Raw genomic sequence first — 23,602 nt, 5'->3', positions numbered from 1 at the left:
CAAACTCTTCTTGATCTGATCTGCTAGGCTCAAATTTTGGCCTTCTTCTGCACCTAGAAAGATTCGAACCTACTACCAAAAGTGCCCATAAACTCCATATCTGCAAAACTATAGAAGGATGCCACACATGCGAGGTCCAACAAGAGAGAGAAACTCGGTCAATTGTTGGAGGACTTCGGCCTTCTTATTCTTCTTCTTAACTTGATAAAGAGAAAGATACTTGTGTGTGTGTGATATGCATTGTACTTGGAGGAGGAGATCGAATGGCTTACATATAGAAGTTTGTTTGGCTGAATGGGTGCCTCTCTGACTTGGACCAACTTGACAACTTTTGGAGACAAAAGTTAAATTTGAAAATTCAAACTCTCTTTTGAAATTGACATGAAAAACATGTCTTACATTTTTCATTATGTGCATTTCAAGGGCTACAATATTAATTATGAAGACCAACCATAGCTACAAAATTTCAACAGTTTGTAGATGGGACAAGTACTTCTGCAAAAGTCTAAGTGTCTAACCATGTGGAAGTCGCCTAATTACCCTTTATTCTTAACAATTACTTTAATTATTAAAGTAATTTCATTTTATGAGAAAAAGTGAGTTTATTCTAATGAAATACAGAAGTATTTTGCATTAGTGAATAAGATAAATCTCAGCAATTGATTTCAAGTAAAATTGAGATCTAATCTCAACTATCAATCGCTTTGGAGATTAGGATTGTGGATTTAGTTGTAACTCAAACTTATAAAAAGAATGTTGGGGTAAGGGAGAAGACATTATTGAGCACAAAACACAGTGAATTAAGTGAGCATCTCAGTGATTGGACGATGAAGGGCACTCATCCAAGTGTGCACCAGTCAGAAGAACACAATCATGGCAGCAAGGGAAATTATCCAAGTGTGGAGGCCGTGGCTATACAGGGGCAGATCGAGCAGATAGGCCATACAGCAGTTGTATAGAAGTGCAGGGTGTAGATTTGAGAGGTTCACACAAATTGTACAAGTGCCCAGTGTATTCCCAGAATTTTGTAGTTAAATTGTTTTTCGAGTGTGCTATTTTCCCACTAAGGGAGCCCTTGTATGTTTGGAAATTTATTAAATGAAAGACAACTTTCGAAGGGCAAATATTTGTCTTTTCTATGGAAATTGGCTCTTTTGTTTCCAATGTTTTATTTGTTTATTTGCCAGTTAAAATCTCAGTGGTACTTTTTATTCCGTAATGCTGAACTTTAAATTTGAAAATCAATAACAAAAATTACTAGGAAATAATTTGTCACTTACTGGGATTAGAAAATTAACACAGCACACCAAAATCTTTCTAAATGCCAAAGACCACTTAGATACACTAATAGTGAGCTGTCATTGTCAGTAAAGTTCAACACATTGTCTTTTTGAGACTGCTTGATATTAACACTGAGAGCGTAGTTGAAAACACAATAGACATCGATGTTAGCAGATTATTCAAAATATATCATAGCATTAAATGTTAAAAATGCATCATTGAGAAGATTCAAGATCTTTAGATATTTTAGCTAATGAATCAGAATTATACATATGCAGTACAGCAAATAACATACTCTTTAGCATGCAAAACCTCTTCTATTAAATTTTGCCATATTTTAACATATTCCAGTGACCCTATTTCCTTCCTGAAGAAGAATGAGAGATTTACAAAGAACACGTTAGATGCATTCTGAGCGGCCAGACATAAGCACACTAGAATACCAGACTAAATTACAAAACTTTCAAAGAACACATTAGATGCCTTCTGATGGACCAGATATAAGCACGCTAGAATACCAGATTAAATTACAAAATTGTCACCCATGAAGTATTCTTACTCATTGTGTAAGTTTTCCTGCAATTACAGTAAATCATCGTTATCCAACTCAATGCCGTAAGTTCACTGCTACTGATTACAATCTTGCAACACTGGAGATACCCTATGTAAGGAAGCAGACCAATTTTTTGACATCTCAGGACATGGCTGTTTTACCCTCCATCTTCTCCAAATCTTCTTGTGTTAACAACGTTTTCTTGCTACCATTGCCTGCCTTGTCATATGGTTGAGCCATCCGACGCAAAAACTAATTATTTGCAGAAAAAAGGCTGACGTTAGATTTCTTTTGGGTAATAATTTGCATTTATAATAATATAAATATTACAAGAAATATATTTACCCTAGCAAAGCAGGTGTATATGCGCTCATTATAAATTGCACAGGAAATAACGACAGAGAGCTAAATTCAAAAGGAAGTTGCATCCCATCCAACCAAAAGATGAAAAGGTATCCAAAGTTAATTAGACAAGGCATTCATGCACCTCTCAGATCTGATATGAAACCGAAAATATGTATAATGACTCAATGAGAAATAAGCTCACACACATATGATCAAACCAAGGGCCACTAAAATATTGATGTTTAAGCTTTCAATAGTCTATGGTGCAACGAAGATTCTATTATTCAGCGTATTAGAATGTTAATCCCCCATTAAATTACAGTGATATTGCCCAGCATATATTCTAGATTATGTGATTAACAGGTCAGCTAAAAAGATCATGAGATGCCCACATTGATGTATTCTCTTGCATGATGAATTATTGCTTTCTCCTAGGAAAGAAACTCGTTCATTACACATAATGTGGGAAATGAAGGAATTTTCCATTTCAAACTTTTACTTTGATTCAAGTGGGTTATTGTTTTCTATGTTTAACAATGACTAGACAAGCTACATTAATAAAAACGAGGAGACTTTGTGTTGTCCCGCATCTTCACTTCAAATCCACTTAATTTTGGCTATTGCATACACTCTTAGGTTTCATCATGTCATTTGGCCATGCATAGCAACCCAAATGTTTTCACACAAATTGCAATATAAGCATGTTCTCTAGAACTATGTACACACACAACAACTTTCAAAACTGGAAACAAACATAAGATAGCATTTTACCAAAGCACTGGACATCATTTGCAACATACAAGAGTGATATTTATCTTTAACTAGATCAAAATGTAGAAACAAGCTGCCAAGAGAGATTTCACCATCCAGCCATAGGCATTCCAACTTAAATAACACAGAAAATCCCCCAATCCGAGGCTATGATGTGACAAGTGGCTAAAGCAAAATTTTGAACTTTCCTGCAAACCTTCAAGTAGCTGTGCTCGAAGCCCCAATGTGTTGATGTTTGTAGCTCAGGCAGGAACTTCCATACAGGTTGTGTGTCAACCGCACAGGAAGTCATTTCAATCTTTCTATTTTGTAATTCACTTTATTAAAGTGAAGAGCATTTTTATTTAAGTTATGAAAACTCTAATAAAGTGTCACTTGATGTCTTGTGAGATTCAATCTCAATGAGAGATTAGGGTTGTGGAGACTCAGTCATCAACTCAAACTTATAAGCCATTGCCAGATAGAAGGAAAAGGGACAGTAACTCAATTGCACAGAGAGATGGATAAATTCACTCACTGTGCAAGCCAACAAGAAGGAAACGGAGAAGCAAAGGGAAATCGACTTCAGTGAGATTTCTGGAGGCTGTACAATTCCAAGGAGGAGGCTATATGATCTAGGCCTAGAAGGAGAAGTCCGACCCAGTAGAGGGACGTACATCCTCAGTGGATTTTCGAAGTGTGGATTGAATTTACCTCAACACCATACGGGGTTGTACGCTTGTCAATAATTTGTTGTAGCTTTTCTTTTTCGATGGGGAGAGTTTTTCATCAATTGAAGACCCCTTGTATGTTTTTGAGTGTTGAAAAATGTGTAACTAGGTTTGGTCTTCATAAATATGAAATGTACTTTTGAGTCTTGTATGTTGTAAAATGAAAGAAAAAGTATTATTGTTATTTTTGAAGCATGAGTTTCATGCTCAAGGTCTTTTATTTTAGAGGCCAAGCACCCATTGAGTGCTTCTAGCATTTGTCCTAGGGTCAAGAAGTCAAAGGTTCATTGTCATATGAAGAAGACCCCATCAGGTACATTGTAACTTGTAAAAATAATTATTTTTATATTTAAAAGTGTAAAAGTACCTTTCAAGAAGTCATAAGATTCATTGTCATATGAAGAAGACCCCATCAGGCACATTGTAACTTGTAAAAATTATTATTTTTGTATTTAAAAGTGTCAAAATACCCTTCAAGACCAAGTCTGCCTGGCAGCTAAGAAGTCGGACTCAATTAGGGCATTTCATCCACCTTGGAAACCTATATATAGAAGGGAACTCGACCTCCTATGGACATCATTCATTCTCTCATCAATCTGTTGAATTTCCACAACCTTGGGTCTAGGTTAGTCTTAAAATCACTGATGCTACCAAACCAAATATCTCAACCATAAACTACTTTGCACAGCGGAAATATAAAGCAATAAATCACATATGCACAAATATATACATTTTTAAACAAAATTGTACAATTAAACCAAATATCTCAACCATAAACTACTTTGCACAGCGGAAATATAAAGCAATAAATCACATATGCACAAATATATACATTTTTAAACAAAATTGTACAATATGTACAATCCCAATCTTTGTTATATTAAACCAAATCTGAATAATACAACAGTCTATGGTATACAACATACAATGACAAACTTCGTTGTGCAACTTCGATGTCGTATCTTGTCCTGCCGATCTTTCGCTTCCGTACTACTCACTAGTAGTGCCTTAGTCCATCAAGGCATCTACACATCAAGACTCCAAGAGGGTTGTCTCCTATCACTGCTGCAAGTCACGTCTTCTACAATGAACACGGGCTCATCAACTACTCTCTGGGTAGGCCTAATTCTCGAGCTCCAATCTAACATGCTAGCAACTTTCGTCCATCAAAGTGTTGCACTTCGGCACCGATCTTCACCCAAACTTCAGCTACTCTTCTTCCTTCAAGATAGCTCGTCTAGGGCTACTTTGGGTAGCCAACTCGCTGCCCTCCAACCAGCGCTATGACACCCAATGTCATCACTATCGATTCTACTCCTAAGATGACACTTCACTGTGAAAATTCCTTAACCCTAGGAATCTCTATTGCAGCACTGGTGATATTTCTTCAACTTGTTAGATTTACATGAACAAGTTAGTTGCAGTTTCCTATGACAAACATAGAAATACATACACTGCAGCCTACACCAATTAAATTATATGACAAGACAAGAAACTGAACAATAGAGAAAGACACACAAATGACAATTATTTTTGGACAAACGTCTCCGAAAAACCCAATGTGGGAAAACCGGTGCAGTAGATCTGAGAGTTTTATTATTAAGATGAAGTATTTCTAACTACAACAACTGGACGCCTTCCTGGCAATCCAGTTACAGAGAATATCACTCGACAGAAGAAATTTGTGAGATTACTTCACTCTACACTACAAGTCCCAGTGAATCCAGCAGCTGAACCACGAATTCCCCTGCTACCTCTGCATTGCTCTTGTTTGGGCCCTACGTCAGCTAAACTGAGAATCTATTTTCCCTCAAAAACCTTTTCCAGCCCTCCCGACTCAGAAACGTCAGCCTCCTCAACAAACTTGAACTTCTGCGCTGGAGGCCTCTACGTGGGGCCTGCTTGAGCCCTTCCTAGCTCTGTGTCACCCTCTCTGACCTTTGTACTGCCTCCTCTGTGTGTCTCTCTACCTCTCTGCTAAGTATTCTTAGCTCCGGAGAAGATCCTCTAGCCAGAACTCCCTCTGTGTGATCACTACAAATCACTGCGCTGCCTCTAGCTTCTGCAATTCGATTTGACTGATCAACTCTCTGTGTGTCTTCCAAATGACCCTCAAGCTTCCTTAAATAATCTTCTCGTTGACATTCAACGACCCAGATTAGAGGTTAATTAATGGGTAAGATCACTTCTGCTTGATCCTTGTCTTCTTCTAGAAGTTACACCCATAGTTAGATTAACAGTAATACCCATTAATTATTTTATTTTCCCAAGTTTAGACTTAGGGTCCCATTGAAAATAATTAATTATTTTAATAAAACTGCCTTCGGGTGGAATTTCCCAAAACGCTTTTTGGGTTCTTTGGAATACATGCGCCCAAGCTTACCTGCAAAATTTGAGGCTTAGAGCACATCCGATGCTACAAGAAATCAACACTCCCTCTTAGGGAAGAATGTGCTCTAGCAATGCTTCCCACTAAAGCATCACCCTGACTTCATAACATCGTCCTTTGCGTTGCTAGTGTCCGACATGTTGTCCACCAACTACTGTGTTGCTGCTGCAACTATACTGTTGTTGACACTGCCACTGTCAACACTACATCCGTACTACAGCTCCCTCTGAATTCCTGCATCCGTTCTGTTGTTGCACAGCCACTGCCAACTGCATCTGCACTACAAACTGTTGTTGCTACTACATCAGCAACAGAAAAAACATCCCAAATTACTGAACAAGTGTTCAACATAGATGCATCTCGATGTTGAAGATTTGACTACTGCTAGTCCCACAATATCCCTCTGAAGCCACTGCACTGCTACTACTGCTGCTAGTGCATTGTGCCTCCCTGCACTGCTGCAACTCTGCACTACACTGCTTAGACTTGGCGTTCTATCCACTACATCTGTCACTCCAACATTCCTCTGCACCATCTGACACTTCGTCCATCCTGCTACTCTTGATCTGGGCTCCCGTAGCAAGGAATTGATCTAAGAGGTGGGCCCCTCAAGGATCCTACCCATCTGTAGCTCGCTATAGCTCCAAATCAGCTCACCTCACTCTTAGAGGTATCTTCGTTGTCATGGAAAACTCCTCGTCAATCTTCACGGGTGCAGCCTTCGGATCGTGCTTCTCATCTTTGTCCTTCTTCCTGAGAGGACATTGTGTTGCGTAGTGACCCATTTCACCACCCCTGAAGCATTTGATCTTCGAGACGACCTTCCACCTTTGTTGCTCCTACTGTCCCTTCAATGCAAGAGTTGCATTCTCATCCTCCTCCTTGGGCTTCGACCCACTACTGCTGCTTTCGTCAAGCTTGCACTTGACTAGATATCTCCTCAGCTCTTCCTGCTTGAGAGCTACCCACGTACTATCCCAGTCTGGCAAAGTTGCCCTGCCCAAGATTCCCTGGACAAAGACTTGCCACTCTTCAGACACTGAGTTTAGGGTCAGTCTCACCATCTCGAAACCTTGACGTGTAGACCCCACAGCTGCTAACTCGTCACGAGTCTTCTGAAGCTTCATGAGGAACGGATCAATGCACTCCCCCTTCTGCATTTATGCATATCTCAGTTTTTGCTCTAGGTAAATCTTTCGCTGCTCAGAAGATCCCTGATATAGCATAGACAATGCATCCCACATCTCGATCCTGCGTCCAAAACAACAGCTAATCTCCACCCTTGGCCGAGTTACTTAGCTCTTCAACGTTGCCTTTATGTTGCACTTATTAGATGCCTAAACAATGAGCTTTTGTCCCCCTTTTATAGGCATAAAGAGGGGCTCCAACATCTCATTTGAAGTGACACTTCTTTTGGATTGTGTTTACATCAACTTCAAAAATTAATATCTCTCTAACGACAACTCAGATCCGGACAATTTTCGTTCTGTTGGAATCGTCTTTCCAAGCACTATCATCCCCATCCATCACATGTCATAAATCCATCAATGTTTTGTCCCAAATCTCGATGGGTGCTAAAACCCCATACTTGGGTTCAAAGCCCACAAGCCGCCCTTGTGCGCTTTGCCCTCCAAACCCCGAACCCTAGGGCTTGGAGTACCTCCCAAGCTACACAAATCAACACTCCCTCTTAGCAAGGGAGGTACTTCCAAGACTAGGAAGTACCTCGTCATCATCATCACTACTAGCAACACTTGCCCAATCCCTGGAGCTCACAATCACAGTAATCCCTATACGATGAATTACGCCCTCCTCGAAAGTGTCGTTGTCACTGTTGGAAGCAACTTGCTGCTTCTTATCCTGTAATGCCTTCCACTCTTTCCATGATTCCTTCTTGGCAGTTGTAGGAGCACCCTTGCTCACCAGTGACCACACGCTCTTCTTGGGTTGCAAAGTCTCCCAACCCAAGAAGAGCGTGTGGTCACTGGTGAGCAAGGGTGCTCCTACAACTGCCAAGAAGGAATCATGGAAAGAGTGGAAGACATTACAGGATAAGAAGAAGCAAGTTGCTTCCAACAGTGACAACGACACTTTCGAGGAGGGCGTAGTTCATCGTATAGGGATTACTGTGATTGTGAGCTCCAGGAATTGGGCAAGTGTTGCTAGCAGTGATGATGATGACGAGGTACTTCCTAGTCTTGGAAGTACCTCACTCGCTAAGAGGGAGTGTTGATTTGTGTAGCTTGGGAGGTACTCCAAGCCCTAGGGTTCGGGGTTTGGAGGGCAAAGCGCACAAGGCCAGCTTGTGGGCTTGGAACCCAAGTATGGGCTTTTAGCACCCATCAAGATTTGGGACAAAACATTGATGATTTATGACATGTGATGGATGGGGATGATAGTGCTTGGAAAGACGATTCCAACAGAACGAAAATTGTCCGGATCTGAGTTATCATTAGAGAGATATCAATTTTTGAAGTTGACAAATTAATTTGGTTGTGAAGTAGGCCAACTTGATGTAAACACAATCCAAAAGAAGTGTCACTTCAAATGAGATGTTGGAGCCCCTCTTTATGCCTATAAAAGGGGGACGAAGGCTCATTGTTTAGGCATCTAATAAGTGCAACATAAAGGCAACATTGAAGAGCTAAGGAACTCGGCCAAGGGTGGAGATTCGATGTTGTTTTGGATGCAGGAAGGAGGAACAAAAGATCCCTAATCAAAGGACCTCTCGATGGACTCTGATGATGAAAAACTTCCAATATTTAAAGAAAAATGTACCATGGAGGAAGAGAACCCAAATCATGAAGATGAAGGTCCCAGTGAACCTGTGCAACCTGTGATCATACTTGAAAGCAGAAAGAGACCTAATTGGTTGAAGTCTACCCTTCTAGATACAGAAGGACATGGAGTTTCCAAAAGCACATTCAAGTAAAATAAAAAGCCCAAAAGATATTTAGGGTATGCAACTTTTATGACGAAGTTAATAGAAGTAGAACCATCCACCTTTGAAGACATTATCAAACATCAAGAATGGAAAGATGCCTGGAATGAAGAGTATCAATCAATAATGAAAAATGAAGTTTGGGAGTTCGTAGCTAGGCTTGAAGACAAATTTGTGGTTACTCCCAAGTGGCTCTACAAGATTAAACATGCAGTAGATGGAAGTATTGATAAATATAAGGGAGGATTTGTGGCTAGGAGCTTCTCTCAACAGGAAGGCATCAATTATGAAAAGACATTTGCACCTATAGCAAGGTATACAACTATATGTTCATTGGTCTCTTTGGCAGCATTGATGGGATGGAACATCCATCATGTCAAGATGACATTCCTGAAAGGCACTATCGATGAAGAAGTCTATATAGAACAACCCTTGGGATTTGAAGTAAAAGATAGAAAGACTTATGTCTTCAAGTTGAAGAAGGCATTATATGGCCTTAAGCACCAAGGGCATGGTATGCAAGGATAGATGCATACCTACACAAGGCATTATGTGGCCTTAAGCACCAAGGGCATGGTATGCAAGGATAGATGCATACCTACACAGATTGGGCTTCTCGAAGAGTTTTGCTGATCTAAATCTCTACATGAAGGTTGTGAAGGATGAGCCTGTAATCATTCTTCTATATGTAAATGATCTTCTCATGACAAGGGTGAAAGGTCATATTCAAAAGTGTAAGAAGGAAAGGGCAACAAAATTTGATTTGAAAGATCTAGGGCTTCTTACTGCTCAAACTAGCAGGGGTCCTAGGAGGGGATCCTCAAAAGGCAACTACTAGGTCAAGGGAAACAATGGAGCGATAGCCCACTGTCACCTCAATTAAGGCTCCCTTCTCTTTACAGACTTTAATCGATGGGAGGAGACCTAGTATAAAGGGAATCACTAGATGGATGAATCAATGAAAGAGATAAGGAGTGATTCCTAAGGCCTATTCTCAAAAGAGACTCAAATATATGGTTTGCTTGCTTGAGAGGCAAGGTGTAAGGCCCTCTAGGAAGGGCCAAGGAGATTTCAAATGCTAGGGTTCACGGATAAGACTTGTAAAGGAGATACCTAGTCCTAGAAACCCTTGGGAAAACTTGGTTTTCAAATGGTCCTTGTAAATTATCTTCAATAAATTGTGGGACCACGTGGGGCCAAGTGGACCCAAAATTAGGTCAAGGGGGTGGAGTTGATCAATTAAGGGTGTGCTTGAACTAATTGAGGGAGAGAAGCAGATCAAAGGGGAAATCTTCACTAATTTTGTTGTTATGATCCCAATAAGTTTACTAGCCAAGGGAAACCTAGGGAAAGAAATGGTCCTTCGACTAGGGCTTGCTAGGGCTCTACAAGATTAAACATGCAGTAGATGGAAGTATTGATAAATATAAGGGAGGATTTGTGGCTAGGAGCTTCTCTCAACAGGAAGGCATCAATTATGAAGAGACATTTGCACCTATAGCAAGGTATACAACTATATGTTCATTGGTCTCTTTGGCAGCATTGATGGGATGGAACATCCATCATGTCAAGATGACATCCCTGAAAGGCACTATCGATGAAGAAGTCTATATAGAACAACCCTTGGGATTTGAAGTAAAAGATAGAAAGACTTATGTCTGCAAGTTGAAGAAGGCATTATATGGCCTTAAGCACCAAGGGCATGGTATGCAAGGATAGATGCATACCTACACAAGGCATTATGTGGCCTTAAGCACCAAGGGCATGGTATGCAAGGATAGATGCATACCTACACAGATTGGGCTTCTCGAAGAGTTTTGCTGATCTAAATCTCTACATGAAGGTTGTGAAGGATGAGCCTGTAATCATTCTTCTATATGTAAATGATCTTCTCATGACAAGGGTGAAAGGTCATATTCAAAAGTGTAAGAAGGAAAGGGCAACAAAATTTGATTTGAAAGATCTAGGGCTTCTTACTGCTCAAACTAGCAGGGGTCCTAGGAGGGGATCCTCAAAAGGCAACTACTAGGTCAAGGGAAACAATGGAGCGATAGCCCACTGTCACCTCAATTAAGGCTCCCTTCTCTTTACAAACTTTAATCGATGGGAGGAGACCTAGTATAAAGGGAATCACTAGATGGATGAATCAATGAAAGAGATAAGGAGTGATTCCTAAGGCCTATTCTCAAAAGAGACTCAAATATATGGTTTGCTTGCTTGAGAGGCAAGGTGTAAGGCCCTCTAGGAAGGGCCAAGGAGATTTCAAATGCTAGGGTTCACGGATAAGACTTGTAAAGGAGATACCTAGTCCTAGAAACCCTTGGGAAAACTTGGTTTTCAAATGGTCCTTGTAAATTATCTTCAATAAATTGTGGGACCACGTGGGGCCAAGTGGACCCAGAATTAGGTCAAGGGGGTGGAGTTGATCAATTAAGGGTGTGCTTGAACTAATTGAGGGAGAGAAGCAGATCAAAGGGGAAATCTTCACTAATTTTGTTGTTATGATCCCAATAAGTTTACTAGCCAAGGGAAACCTAGGGAAAGAAATGGTCCTTCGACTAGGGCTTGCTATATCTCGAGATCCCGCCATTAGATTTGCTTTAAATTTGGAGGGCCTCTAGAAAAAACTTTAGCACAGTTGTGGACCAAAAATTGAAGTGTTTGGATAGCTAGATTGTGAGATAATTGATGCCCTAGGTCACCTATTGGAGTTAGGCCTAGAAAGAAAGGGAGAAGGAGAGAAAGTTATGCTTTAGAGTGATCACCAGTGGAGGATCAGTGCCAAATCCTTTGGGGGAAATGGAGTCAAGGATATTTCAATGCTTGGGATGATTTCACTTAGTCAAGGAGGCCTCTAGAACAATTCCACATGGCAATTAGGGCATGGGACAATTGCTTCAAGGTATTTATACTTCGATATGCAATATATGAAGACTTATCAAGATAAATTTTGACAAAGTATCTCTAGGAACATTCACTCATTCGTAAATTGCCCATGACATGGGACAACGCTATAAAAAGACAAATTTCCACAATTTCGCATGAGAAAAGCAATAAATTCGGCCTAGTATAGCGAAAATCCCCAGCAACATACATGTGACATAAGGAAGTAACAAAATAACATTAAAAGAGTACTTACATGTAAGAAAGAGTATATCCAATCATCATTATATGCTAATAGTGAAGCTCCAAGACAAAAATGAAGAGATCCAAACATCAAAATTCATTATTTCATCCAATTTCATCCTCCAAAAAGAATAGCAAAAATCTCACAGGATAGAATGGACCAATCCCTGTGATGATCATCAAAACAATTCATCACACTTGTATTTATACACTTCCTAATAAATCAATTTAACTAACTAGGCCTATTTTAGCCCCTAAAATAAAATAATATGCATAGTAACAAAACTTTTGGTGACAAGCCCACCAAATCGCTCAATAATGTAAAGATAAGCCTCTCAAGAGGGTCAAATGATCAACAAAGTGAGTCGTTGGGCCTTTGCGGAGGCCTGATGATGTCCGAGGGGTGCCATAACAAAGAAATGGACTCAAAACATAGTGGACAAGGGGTTGACCCCTTGTTATCCAATAAAGAGCTTGTGGTGCTCACAAGTGGGTGTGGGGGCACAAGGACATCATCATGGGTCTCCAAATGGACCAAATATGCATGTAGACCATCTGTAAGGGTTGGAGTAATGACATAAACCCTCCCTCTGCAGTGGGAGGCATCCTGGAACATTTGCCAAGTGTATGGTGCAATTGTGGAGCCGGTTGGGCATAAGCCTCTCAAGAGGGTCAAATAATCAACAAAGTGAGTTGTTGGGCCTTTGCGGAGGCCTGATGATGTCCGAGGGGTGCCATAATAAAGAAATGGACTCAAAACATAGTGGACAAGGGGTTGGCCCCTTGTTATCCAATAAAGAACCTGTGGTGCTCACAAGTGGGTGTGGGGGCACATGGACATCATCATGGGTCTCCAAATGGATCAAATATGCATGTAGACCATCTGTAAGGGTTGGAGTAATGACATAAGCCCTCCCTCTGCAGCGGGAGGCATCCTGGAACCTCTGCCAAGTGTATGGTGCAATTGTGGAGCCGGTTGGACATCGTGGACCAGGGACATCATCCTCATCCAAAAGGTGAAACACGAGCAATCAATGAATGTTGTTGGGAATCCATGAAGTAATATCTGCTATGGTGGAGACCCATGGCTATCAACGCTCACCCTACAAGTGCTAATGTGGCCATATGGAGGGCTAAGATCCCATATAGGGAGACCAAGCCCTAAATGAAGGCCCACCTACAATCCTGCATAAAATCCAATGTGTCCCCTTGACCTCCAATACAACAAATCATTATAATAATCAAGTAATGATGCTTACAAATCATGAGATCAATGGGGCACTTCATGGTGGCATGCCCTTCCATAGTGGGCTTTGACATGTACAAGTGTCTCCAAGCTCAATAAGGGGTTAACCAAGGACCCTATTAGGTGGTTTCAACCTCTAAAGGGGGTGGCACGTCCATAGTACATAATTTAAAAGGTAGGTTGCAAGTGATATAATAATGGAATGGAATGGGAGATCAAGAGAATCATCTAGACCACATGTCAAGGTGGATGGGTAGTTATAATAAGAGAAGCCCACACCTGAGTATATGAGGGTTAGGAGGGAGCAAATCGTGGTACATGAGTTACCTTGGCCTTTGTTTTTCCACCCTTCTCCATATGCCTTTTGCCTTATATTGGTTTTTCTTCACAACTACTCAGGGCTCCAGGCAATGGAGAGCATGATGTGTAATATATAGCAGTGGATACCCCCTTGAGGTGGGGTAGTTCATCGCCCACCAGGGGTTGAGACAATCATGGGTTCCTTAATGATGGAGGGGGCTTATCTAAGGCCCATACGAACCAAGGTGATGGCCATGAATAAGGGGTAGAGCTCATGTTTGGCTTTTGCCCACGTGCTAAATTTGTATGTTCCAACCATCTTTTGCATTTTGTGATACATTTCCTGTTGAGAGTGGCCAAGCTATGTTTTTTATTTTCTTTTTAGCTACATCAACCTCTGGGGCATCGTTCCAACCCTAATCCAAGGTGTGGACAAGGAGAGGGGGAGGCTAACCCTGTGTGGACCCAATAGACACATATGGACCCAGATGGAAAAGAGATGAAGGAGGCTAAAATGAATGGAAGGGAGCAATGTAGCTAGTATTGGGAAGCGGGACCACGCAACCAAAATTGGGATTTCCCATGTAATGCCATCCCTAAAGCCAATGGCCTAAAAGGAGATAACACAGGACTAGGATACAAGGGTAACCACGAAATCGTAGATCACCTTGTAAAGCTTCTTGAGAGGTCTTATCTTATTTTCGAAGTCTAGATTATAGGCATACCTAACATCATTACATATTTCGAGCCCTAGGTCTTGATTTTCATCCTAGGTCTTTCTTGGAGAGATTTTCTTGCATCAAGCCTTAATTGAGCCTCTCCTTGAATGGGCTTAGTGGAATTACTTCACATAGATCATTGATCCTTCCTTTCTCAAGTGATTTCTATCCTATCGGGACTCCTCCTATCAGTGAATGCTTGTAAAGAGCAGGGGACACTGACTAAGGTGAAAGTGGGTCTTTGTCCCATTGTTGTCATTTGGTCTAGTAGTTGTCCCATAGGTTCCCCTCATAAGACCCCTGCTAGATCGTGTGGCAATACATACCAAATCAATCTTTTGTGGAACTTTGTAATTATTTGATGCCTAGAATGAATTGTTATCATAAGACTTAATTGTGCTAACATCAGCACTCTTCGAAACATAAGTTTGTTAATTTTGTCCTGAGTGATCTAGATAGGTTGATTGGTTGAAATGTCTACTCCTATGATTTTGGTGTCGATAAAAAGCTCATGTGACATGATTTTCTCTTATCATGTTTATGGTTATTTCTTGATTCTTCACGTATATGATTGTCTGCATGCACAGATGCTTCTTGGTAGATTGTGGGATCTTCACTTGGAATTTATGTCGTTTGCAATGTAGCATTCCTGTATGTCTTCACTTCAATTGGATTTGGATTTTTCTAAGCCATGAGGCTAAGGGATCTGTATTTGTTCTCTTCTCCTCAACTTGGACATTTTTAATAAGATTTTGATGCTTCTATCTGGATAAGTTGTTCTATTATGTTTTTTAATGATTGCTTCATAGCCTTGGACTTCTTGACTTGTGCAAGTAATTTATGACCATGATTATTTAAGTGAGAAATTTCTTTATTTTTATCTGAGATAATTTCGTCAAATTATTTTTGATATTGACTTTTGACTTTCTTGACAAATTATCTTTGATATGTCATTCAACTCTTTGGATGAAGGTACTATCAAATTAACTACACTGTAATGTCCCGAAGTGTCACCTTCTTCTTAAATCTAAAAACTCTTTCTTGGTGTTTAATATGAAGGTACCTAGTTTTCGAAAATTACATCGTTCTTTTCTTCAAACCTATGTTGCAAGAAACGTTGCCCCCATGTCTGTTTCAACCAAGAAACGAAACGGAAACGCGTACCCTACGGCCTGGAAACGAGTTTTCAGCCGTGTTGGCACGTTTCACGCTAGGGAAACATGGCCAATACAGTGGAAAACCACGTTGTACAACAAAGTTTTCACTTCATATTGCGATTTTTTTTTGTTTTTTCAGTTCTAATTTTTTATTGGGCAAATAAAATATCTTGTGGGTGCTTCTAGATACCTCTCTCAAGTTATAAAAAGACTCTCGCCACATTCCCTCATCACACAATTGAGCAAGTCATTTCTCTTGGAGAAGGACGATTTTAGCAAAGGAGAAAAGAGGAATAGAGCAATGGTCTTTTGTCTTTATAGTTCTTGCAGCCTCATAGTCTTTATTGTACTCGCAGCCTCATATATATAATCAACGCTGATTTTGAGATTTGGATATATAACAAAAGTTGATTTTGGATATTCCGATATTGCTATTTTCATTATGTGATCATTTATGAGTAAATATGATGTAAATTTAATCATAATGTTTAAACTTTAAATGTAATAATTTATAATGTATCATGTATGCTTTATGATTGCACATAACAATTCTTAGATGTCCTAAATTCTAATATATATATATATATATATATATATATATATATATATATATATATCGCGTTTCCCCGTTTCCAAAATTTGGGGGGGGGTCACATTTCGTACCTCTGCCCATTTCGGAAACTCGTATCTGTTTCCCCGTTTCGTGCAACTTAGCTTCAAACATAGTTATGACAGTGAAATGGGATATTCATTCGTAATCATCAATTATCATTTGTAAAATTTTAATTTCATAATGTTTCTTTCACCTATATTTTGTTCTAGAATTGATCACTAATTTGCCAAATTAATATTAATGTAATTTTCCTTATTATTCTTGTCGATAAGGATATTAAGCTCTTTTCCTTAAAGTAAATACTTTGCAACATGGTAGTCCCACTAGCACAACCGGTTGAGGATGGACCTCATCAGCAAGGCAACCCAGGATCAAATTGTTGATTTGGGGTAGCATCGAATGTGCTCTAGCCATGAAAATTGGTGGAAAGGCTAAAGCACATGAGATCTCCAAGACCCAGAAATGGTTTGGGCAGATTCTAACCGGTTTGGGAAATATTAAATTAATTAATACTTTTATTGGAGTTCCTAAGTCTAAACTTAGGAAAAATAAAATATTAATGGGTATTAACATAAAACTGGGTTAGAAGGTTCCAAAAGACATGGATCAAGCCAAATCTAATCTTAGACATTGATTAGAGATGTAATCTCGGCTGTTAAAGGACCAACAGGAAAAGTATAAGAGGAGGCTTGAGGGTCAGTTGGAGAATACACCAGAGTGATCAGCCATTCGATTTGCTAGAGCGGGGTTTCTAAGCAAAGTCGAAGCAATGATCAGTAGCGAGAGGTAGTGAGTACTGGACAGAGAGGCAGAGATAGTACCGAGAGACCAACGTAGAGGCAGAGAGCGAGACACAGAAGCCAGAGTAGGCAACGCAGAGGCCAAAAGGCTTGCGTCATCCATGCAAAGGGTAGCAAGAGTGACGCAGAAGGTCCCAAAGGCTACGTAGTGCCTCAGAGGGCTGACGCAGAGGGTTCTAAGGTTGACGCAAAGCAGCAGGAGGCTAACGCAGTGCTTCAGAGTTGTTGGAGAGGGTTTCGTGGGACAAGTTTTCTGAATACCTGTTTCAGAATAGAGAGGTATTATTGCTGGTTGTTTTTCTCAGTCAGGTGAGCCAATTTGGAACCCAGTTGTGCTCAAGGATATACTACATAATAATAAACCCTCACAATTGTTGCACCGTTTTTCCCACATTGGGTTTTTCCAAGGACGATTTGTCCAAAAATAACGGTGTCACTTGTGTGTTTGTTTTCTTTTAGCTATTGATCTGTAGATGTTGAGATTGTATTGTGTTTATTTCGTTATTTATATGTTTTAAATAACTTGTTCAGAATTAACAAGTAGAAGAAATAAACCAGAAGAATACAAATTAAATTTCTAACGGATAGACTTGGAAATTTCAACATGGTATCAGAGGGTGGTTGCAGATCATAGGAGAGTTGAAGGCATCAACTGAAGCAGAGCATTTGCTGCAGAATCAGCTGTCCCGAGTGACAAAAGTTGATCCTTGCAGAAAGCGACAGAAGAAGGGTTGACGCAGACGGACTGCACCATTAGTCCGAGCCAGAGAGAGGCCAGGGCAAAGGCTGAGGAGGGCAGAAAAGGGCTCACACAGAGCCACACAGAGACCAAGAGGGCTTGTTTCTCTTTAGATTTATGAATTTGTAAATTATTGTGTATTGTGTATGCATGAAAATTATAATTATGCAGAAAATAAAGAATATCGAAATACAAACTCACAAACCATAATTAACACAAGATATACCCTGGGAAACACTTTTACAAGAAAACCCAACTGGAAGGTGAGGTCGCTCTACTCCCTTTCTCTAAATAGAAAAAGGTTGTGAGTACAAAGAAGTATTACCTGTGGCCCATGGGCTACTATAGTGCACAAATCTTCTCTATGTTCTCTCTCCCTATTTCTCTCGGCTAATCTACTCATCTCTGGCACAAGATACACTCGAAATGAATGGAACCCCTTTTCTAAGCAGGCCTATAAGGCCCCTCACTAAAGCGTAGAAGGAGCTCTCACAAGCGAAGAAGGAAGAGGTCTACACCATAGAGAAAACAATCAAACGTGCGAAGGTAAAGAGTGTTGATTTGAGGTAGCATCGAATGTGCTCTAGCCATGAAAATTGGTGGAGAGGCTAAAGAACGTGAAATCTCCAAGACCCTGAAATGGTTTGGGGAATTCTATCCGGTGAAGGAGATATTAAAATAATTAATATTTTTAATGCGTTCCCAAGTCTAAACTTAGGAAAATAAAAATATTAATGGGTATTAATATAAAACTGGGTTAGAAGGTTCTAAATGACATGGATCAAGCCAAATCTAATCTTAGCCGTTGATTAGAGATGTAATCTCCCCTGTTGAAGGCTCAACAAAAAAAGTATAAGAGGAGGCTTGAGGGTCAGTTGGAGATACACCAGAGTGATCAGTGAGTTTGATTTTCTAGAGCGGAGTTTGCTAAGAGAAATCAAACCAGTGATCAGAATTGCAACGAGGGACAGTGAGTGCAAGGCAAAGAGGCAGAGATAGTGTCGGAAGACCAGCGCAGAGGAAGAGAGGCAGACACAGAGCTAGAGGGAGCCACGCAGAGGCCAGTAGTGACTGCGCAGAGGCCAGAAGGGCCTGCGTGATTGACGCAAAGGCTACAGAAGTGACATAGAGGGCCAGAGAGGCTGCACAGAGCCTCAGAGGGTTGACGTAGAGGGTTTCAGGCTGATGCAGAGGCCAAGAGGGTTGGCATTGAGCCTAAGAGAAGTGTTGGAGGGGGTTTCATGGAGCAGACTTTCAGAATATATGCTTCCGAAGAGAGGTATTACTACCAGATTATTTTCTCTGTCAGGTGAGCCAGTTTGGCACCCAGTGTACTTAATAAAAGCTGCTTAATAATAAAACCTTCATAACTGCTGCACTGGTTTTCCCGCATTGCGTTTTTCCAGGGAAGATTGTCCAAAAATAACTGTGTCCCTTGTGTGTTTGTCTATTTCTTTCAGTTGTTGATCTATAGATGGTTGAGACTGTATTGTGTTTATTTCAGTATTTATATGGTTAAATAACTTGCTAGTAATTAAAACAAGTAGGCGAAATAAACCAAAGAATACAAAAAAATTTCTAATAGGTAATACTTTGAAATTTCAACAAAGAGGTTGTCGTTGTTGTCATAACAGCCCTCCCATTGCAGTCTTACAAGTTCATTGATTGGTGAAGACAAGAAAGGAATCAACATATGAAAAGGGTCTCATTAAAGGCATCTTCTCTAGAGCAAGTACAACAAGGTTACTAACAAGTTGAAAGAAGAACGAAGTGCTGAGAAACAAAGTGTCGCAAGAAGTGCCAAAAGAAGTGTCGGGGTATATGGTGCAGAAAGGAGTGAAGACTTGACTTTCGCTTGGAGGATCTCTTTGTCAGGGGTCTAGGGTTTGGCATTCATCAATAGAAGCTTCAATAAAAAGAAATTCACGAAAGGCTTTTCCTCGAGAAGAGAGGTTTTGGCCCTGGCAAAGAGCCAACATCTTGTGTTCTTGTTTTTATGTTTTGGTAGCAGTTTGATGAAGTACACTCATATGCACTAATAAGAAAAGGAAGAAGAATAAGCTAATAAGGAAAAGTAAAAATACTCCACAAATTGTTATCAAGTAACGAAGAATTACTCTACACTACTTTGCCCTAAATTCTTCAACATGGTATCAGAGGGGAGGTGACACATCAAGGAAAGGGCAACTCAAGAACACTCATCATGGAGAAGCATCTACTAAGTTGAAGCATCAAGCCTAGAAATCTCAATCACTTCAAGAACAAGAAGGGTCTACAATCCATCATTCATCAAGGAGGTCTACAAAGCTAGAAGAAGAGCCTTACATAAAGGCACCTACAAAGAAGAGCAGATTGAAGTAGGACCTACATCAAGCTCCAAGTCATCAAGCAAATCTACTTGAAGAAGGCAACTTGAAGTACATCAAGATCCTATGAAAGCAAGCCATCAAGTCTTCAAGGAGGAAGCAAATCCATTAAATCTCAAAATATATCAAGTAAGTACATGTCCCCTTCTGAATATACATCAATGTATTTTTGCAAGGAAAGCAATAAATTGGTAGGTACCAATACCTTTCTTGCATGGAAGAAGAGGACTGATCTACTTCTCAAGAAGAATGAACTCCTTGACCATTTCAAAAGGAATATCATTGTCCCTGCTAAGGAACAAACTCAAACCTTAGCCAAGTACAATAAAGATGAGACAAGAGCTCAAAGGATTCTGATAGAATCAAGCGAAGACTCTCTCATTCCTTATGTCCCCAATTTTGAGACATCAAAAGAAATTTATGATAAGCTAGTAGAGCTATTCTCAGTGTCCACAACCGAAGAAGTAATATCTCTAAGGAATGAATTATACAAGATGAAGATAACAAAGGAAGGAATGGCTCCCTACTTCATGAAAATCTCTTAAATGAGAGATCAACTTCAAGAGCTTGAGGAAGTCATGTCTGACAGAGAGATGACAACTGTAGTAGTCAATGCTCTACCTGAGGAGTGGGGAAACTTCACATCAAGCATATATGCCAAGAAGGAAGCAACCACTCTCAGTGAAATGTGGTCTCTATGCAGAATAGAGGAAACAAGACTTAAGGCAAAGGAAGATGTGAGATCAAAGGAGCAAGCATTTGTTACCATGGCCAAAAGAAAGGGTAAATTTAGCAAATTTGATCCACGAAGAACAAACAACAAAGACATGTCCAAAATCCAATGTTTTGGATGCCAAGAATATGGACACTACAAAAGGAATTGTCCTAAGTTTAAGAAGGACAACAACAACAAAAGAAAGAGGGAAGAAGCTCACCTAACTCAAGAGGTGAAAAAAGAAGGAAAGAAGCAAAAGAAGGAAGATCCTCCGGATCTCTGCTATGACTAGGTCAAACTCTTTACTTCCAGACTTCTTTCAAAGTTTTTAGTATAGGAGCATGTAAGAATAAATTAAAATTGCATGCTAGAAACATCCTCTAGAACTCTTTACCTCTAGACTTTTTCAAAGTTTTGAGTAGTATTGGAGCATGTAGGAATAAATTAAAATTGCATGCTATAAACATCCTCTAGAATCTAGCAGCATGATGTACATAGAGTTCTAGATACTCATGAAGATGTAGCATTTATGATATGAACAAAAATGCATGAGTAGAAATATCTTCTAGAATATAAGAGCATGGTAGATATAGCTCAAAGATATTCATGAAGATGAAGCATACCTAGTATAGGACCTCATCCACGATGAAAGAAAAATTGATCATGATTAATAATCTTAGAAGACCTCCATCATCAAAGGAAAAGAAACATTTGCAAGGCAAGGATCTTTAAGATCCTGTGACGGAATCTTCGAAAGAAGGTTCATGAACCAAGGCAGCTGTCTCATTGGGAATCCCATTCATGGGATTCAAGAGCAGGATGATATGCAGGAAAGCTAAGATGAAGCAAGAAGGGCCACACCAAAGGATGATCAAAGGAGAATCAAGATGAGTTATGTATGCATCAAAGTTTAGTCATGTTATCATTTGTATATTATTGAGTCATGGGATAGTTCTATAACATGATCAAGCATGAAAGAATCTCTTTCACCAAGAACATGCTTGAAGGCATGTATCACAATGCAATGAAGGTCAACAAAAGAAAAAGCTCACATAAGGAGCATAAGATTGTTGACTAAGTAGCAAGAAGAAATGTTGACAAGTCCAGAAAGCAAGCAATGAAGGAATGCTCTCACAAGAAGCATTAGATGGTTGACCTATCCATCTGAGAAGAAGAAAATGAAGAAAGAGATCAAGCATGTGAAGAACACCATGATCACCGAGAATCACTATCTGACAAAATGCTTTGAAGATATCTCCCGAAAGAAGGCAAGACAACTCTGATAAAGAAAGAAAGGACCCTTGACACCTATGAAGGCCTTGGAGATATAAAAGGTGCAGATAATTGATTCTACTCTATAAAGATGTCGTGATAAAGAAGCCATCCACAAAAAGAAAAGCAATGTTGAAGCAATATCAAGATGAAGTCATGATGGGCTACTAGGTCAAAGCATGTAAACAGGGAAGTACAACGAAGCATCCATGAGAAGAATATTCTGAAGCATGGACAAGATGACAAAGGAGTAGCCAAGATGACAAGAAAAACTGATATATGACATGAAAGCCACTTTCTTCGAAGGAAGCAATGACATGACAAACCAGGGAGGAAAGTGATCGATGGATGGTGCCCTGCCTAGAAGAAGTTCGAACAAAGACTTCATGACATCAAGAAATGAAGGAGATCAAGCCAGTGTTGCACGAAGCGCCCCCCCCCCCCCCCCCCGGTTCCAAGCCCCGAAGCGCGTCCCGTACGGAAGCGCCTAGGAAGCTTCGGAAGCGCGCTTCCGAAATTTTTAGACGCTTCCTGGAAATTTGGAAGCGTTGGCGCTTCCGAAGCGCGCTTCGTACAGCGCTTCCTAGACGCTTCCCAGACGCTTCCCAGGCGCTTCCCAGACGCTTCCAGGACGCTTCCAGAAAAGCTTCCAGAAAAGCTTCCGGAAAATCGTTTTTTTTTTCAATTTTTTTTTAAATTTTAGGTGAGTTTGCTTGTTGGGGGTGGGTCCACCTTGGGTTAGGGTGACAAATGAAAGCAAAAAAAAAATATAAATATAGCAGATGCTCCCTCATGGTAATGTTAAATTCTTAAAGTAAAAGTGACATTCTCCTTTATTTTTCATTTTCATCCTTTTACTTAAATTTTTAACATTACCATGAAATGACTCAGAATGTTTGAGAGTGGTTCCAGCCTCATTGGACTTCATATGGAGAAAATAGAATTTCATATCCTATTCAAAATTCAGCAGACTTAACAATTTTCAGGTATTCAGGATCAATGGGATTGTGGCATTTCATTAGATTATATCAAGTATGAAGGTATGCGATTAGCATTTAATCAAGAGCACCAAGCCCTATATGTACCCTGGTGTTGGTGGTGTTAATTGTTGAACTCTTTTGTCACGCGGCACACCCTTAGCAAAAAATTACCTTTCAATCAAGTCAAAATCATCGATCAAACATGTTAAGCTTTTTCTACCATATTTTAAGTCTTGAATTAGGTAGTTTGATCAAAATTGGGCAATGTTGACTAATATCCCTAGACAATCGAGGTAGAGGCAAAGGCTAGACAAGAGGAGAAGAATCTAGATTCTAGATCATTAATGTACAATGGATGTTATATCTATCTTGATTTATGCAAAAATATGCATGTTTTCATGTCTTCTACAATTAATTTGGTATTTGGAATGTTTGTTTTGAGTATAAATGCAAAAAAATATAAATATATATATATATAGCAGACGCTTCCGCGGACGCTTCGCTTCCTAGATTTTTGGAAAATGACGCTTCCGCTTCGCTCCCGCTTCGTGCAACATTGGATCAAGTAGTTGAAGAACC

The 23,602-nt window shown here is 39.9% G+C and overlaps 1 protein-coding gene across 1 annotated transcript in view; it reads right to left on the bottom strand.

Moving 5' to 3' along the window:
* Positions 1 to 1,573: 1,573 nt before the first annotated feature.
* UVH6 (RAD3-like DNA-binding helicase protein) overlaps positions 1,574 to 23,602 on the bottom strand; it is a 281,472-nt gene continuing 259,443 nt past the window's right edge. The window contains exon 11 of the mRNA XM_089426800.1: positions 1,574 to 2,086. Coding sequence (XP_089282926.1) covers positions 1,976 to 2,086 — 111 coding nt within the window. The 3' untranslated portion in view covers positions 1,574 to 1,975. The remainder of the gene's footprint in view (positions 2,087 to 23,602) is intronic.

Source organism: Pinus tabuliformis, chromosome 6, assembly GCF_031772625.1.
Source record: "Pinus tabuliformis cultivar Carrire ecotype Pingquan chromosome 6, CPIR1, whole genome shotgun sequence".
NCBI lineage: Eukaryota > Viridiplantae > Streptophyta > Pinopsida > Pinales > Pinaceae > Pinus > Pinus tabuliformis.
Note: the sequence above shows the minus strand (reverse complement) of the source record. Positions and strands in the feature narration are given on the sequence as shown.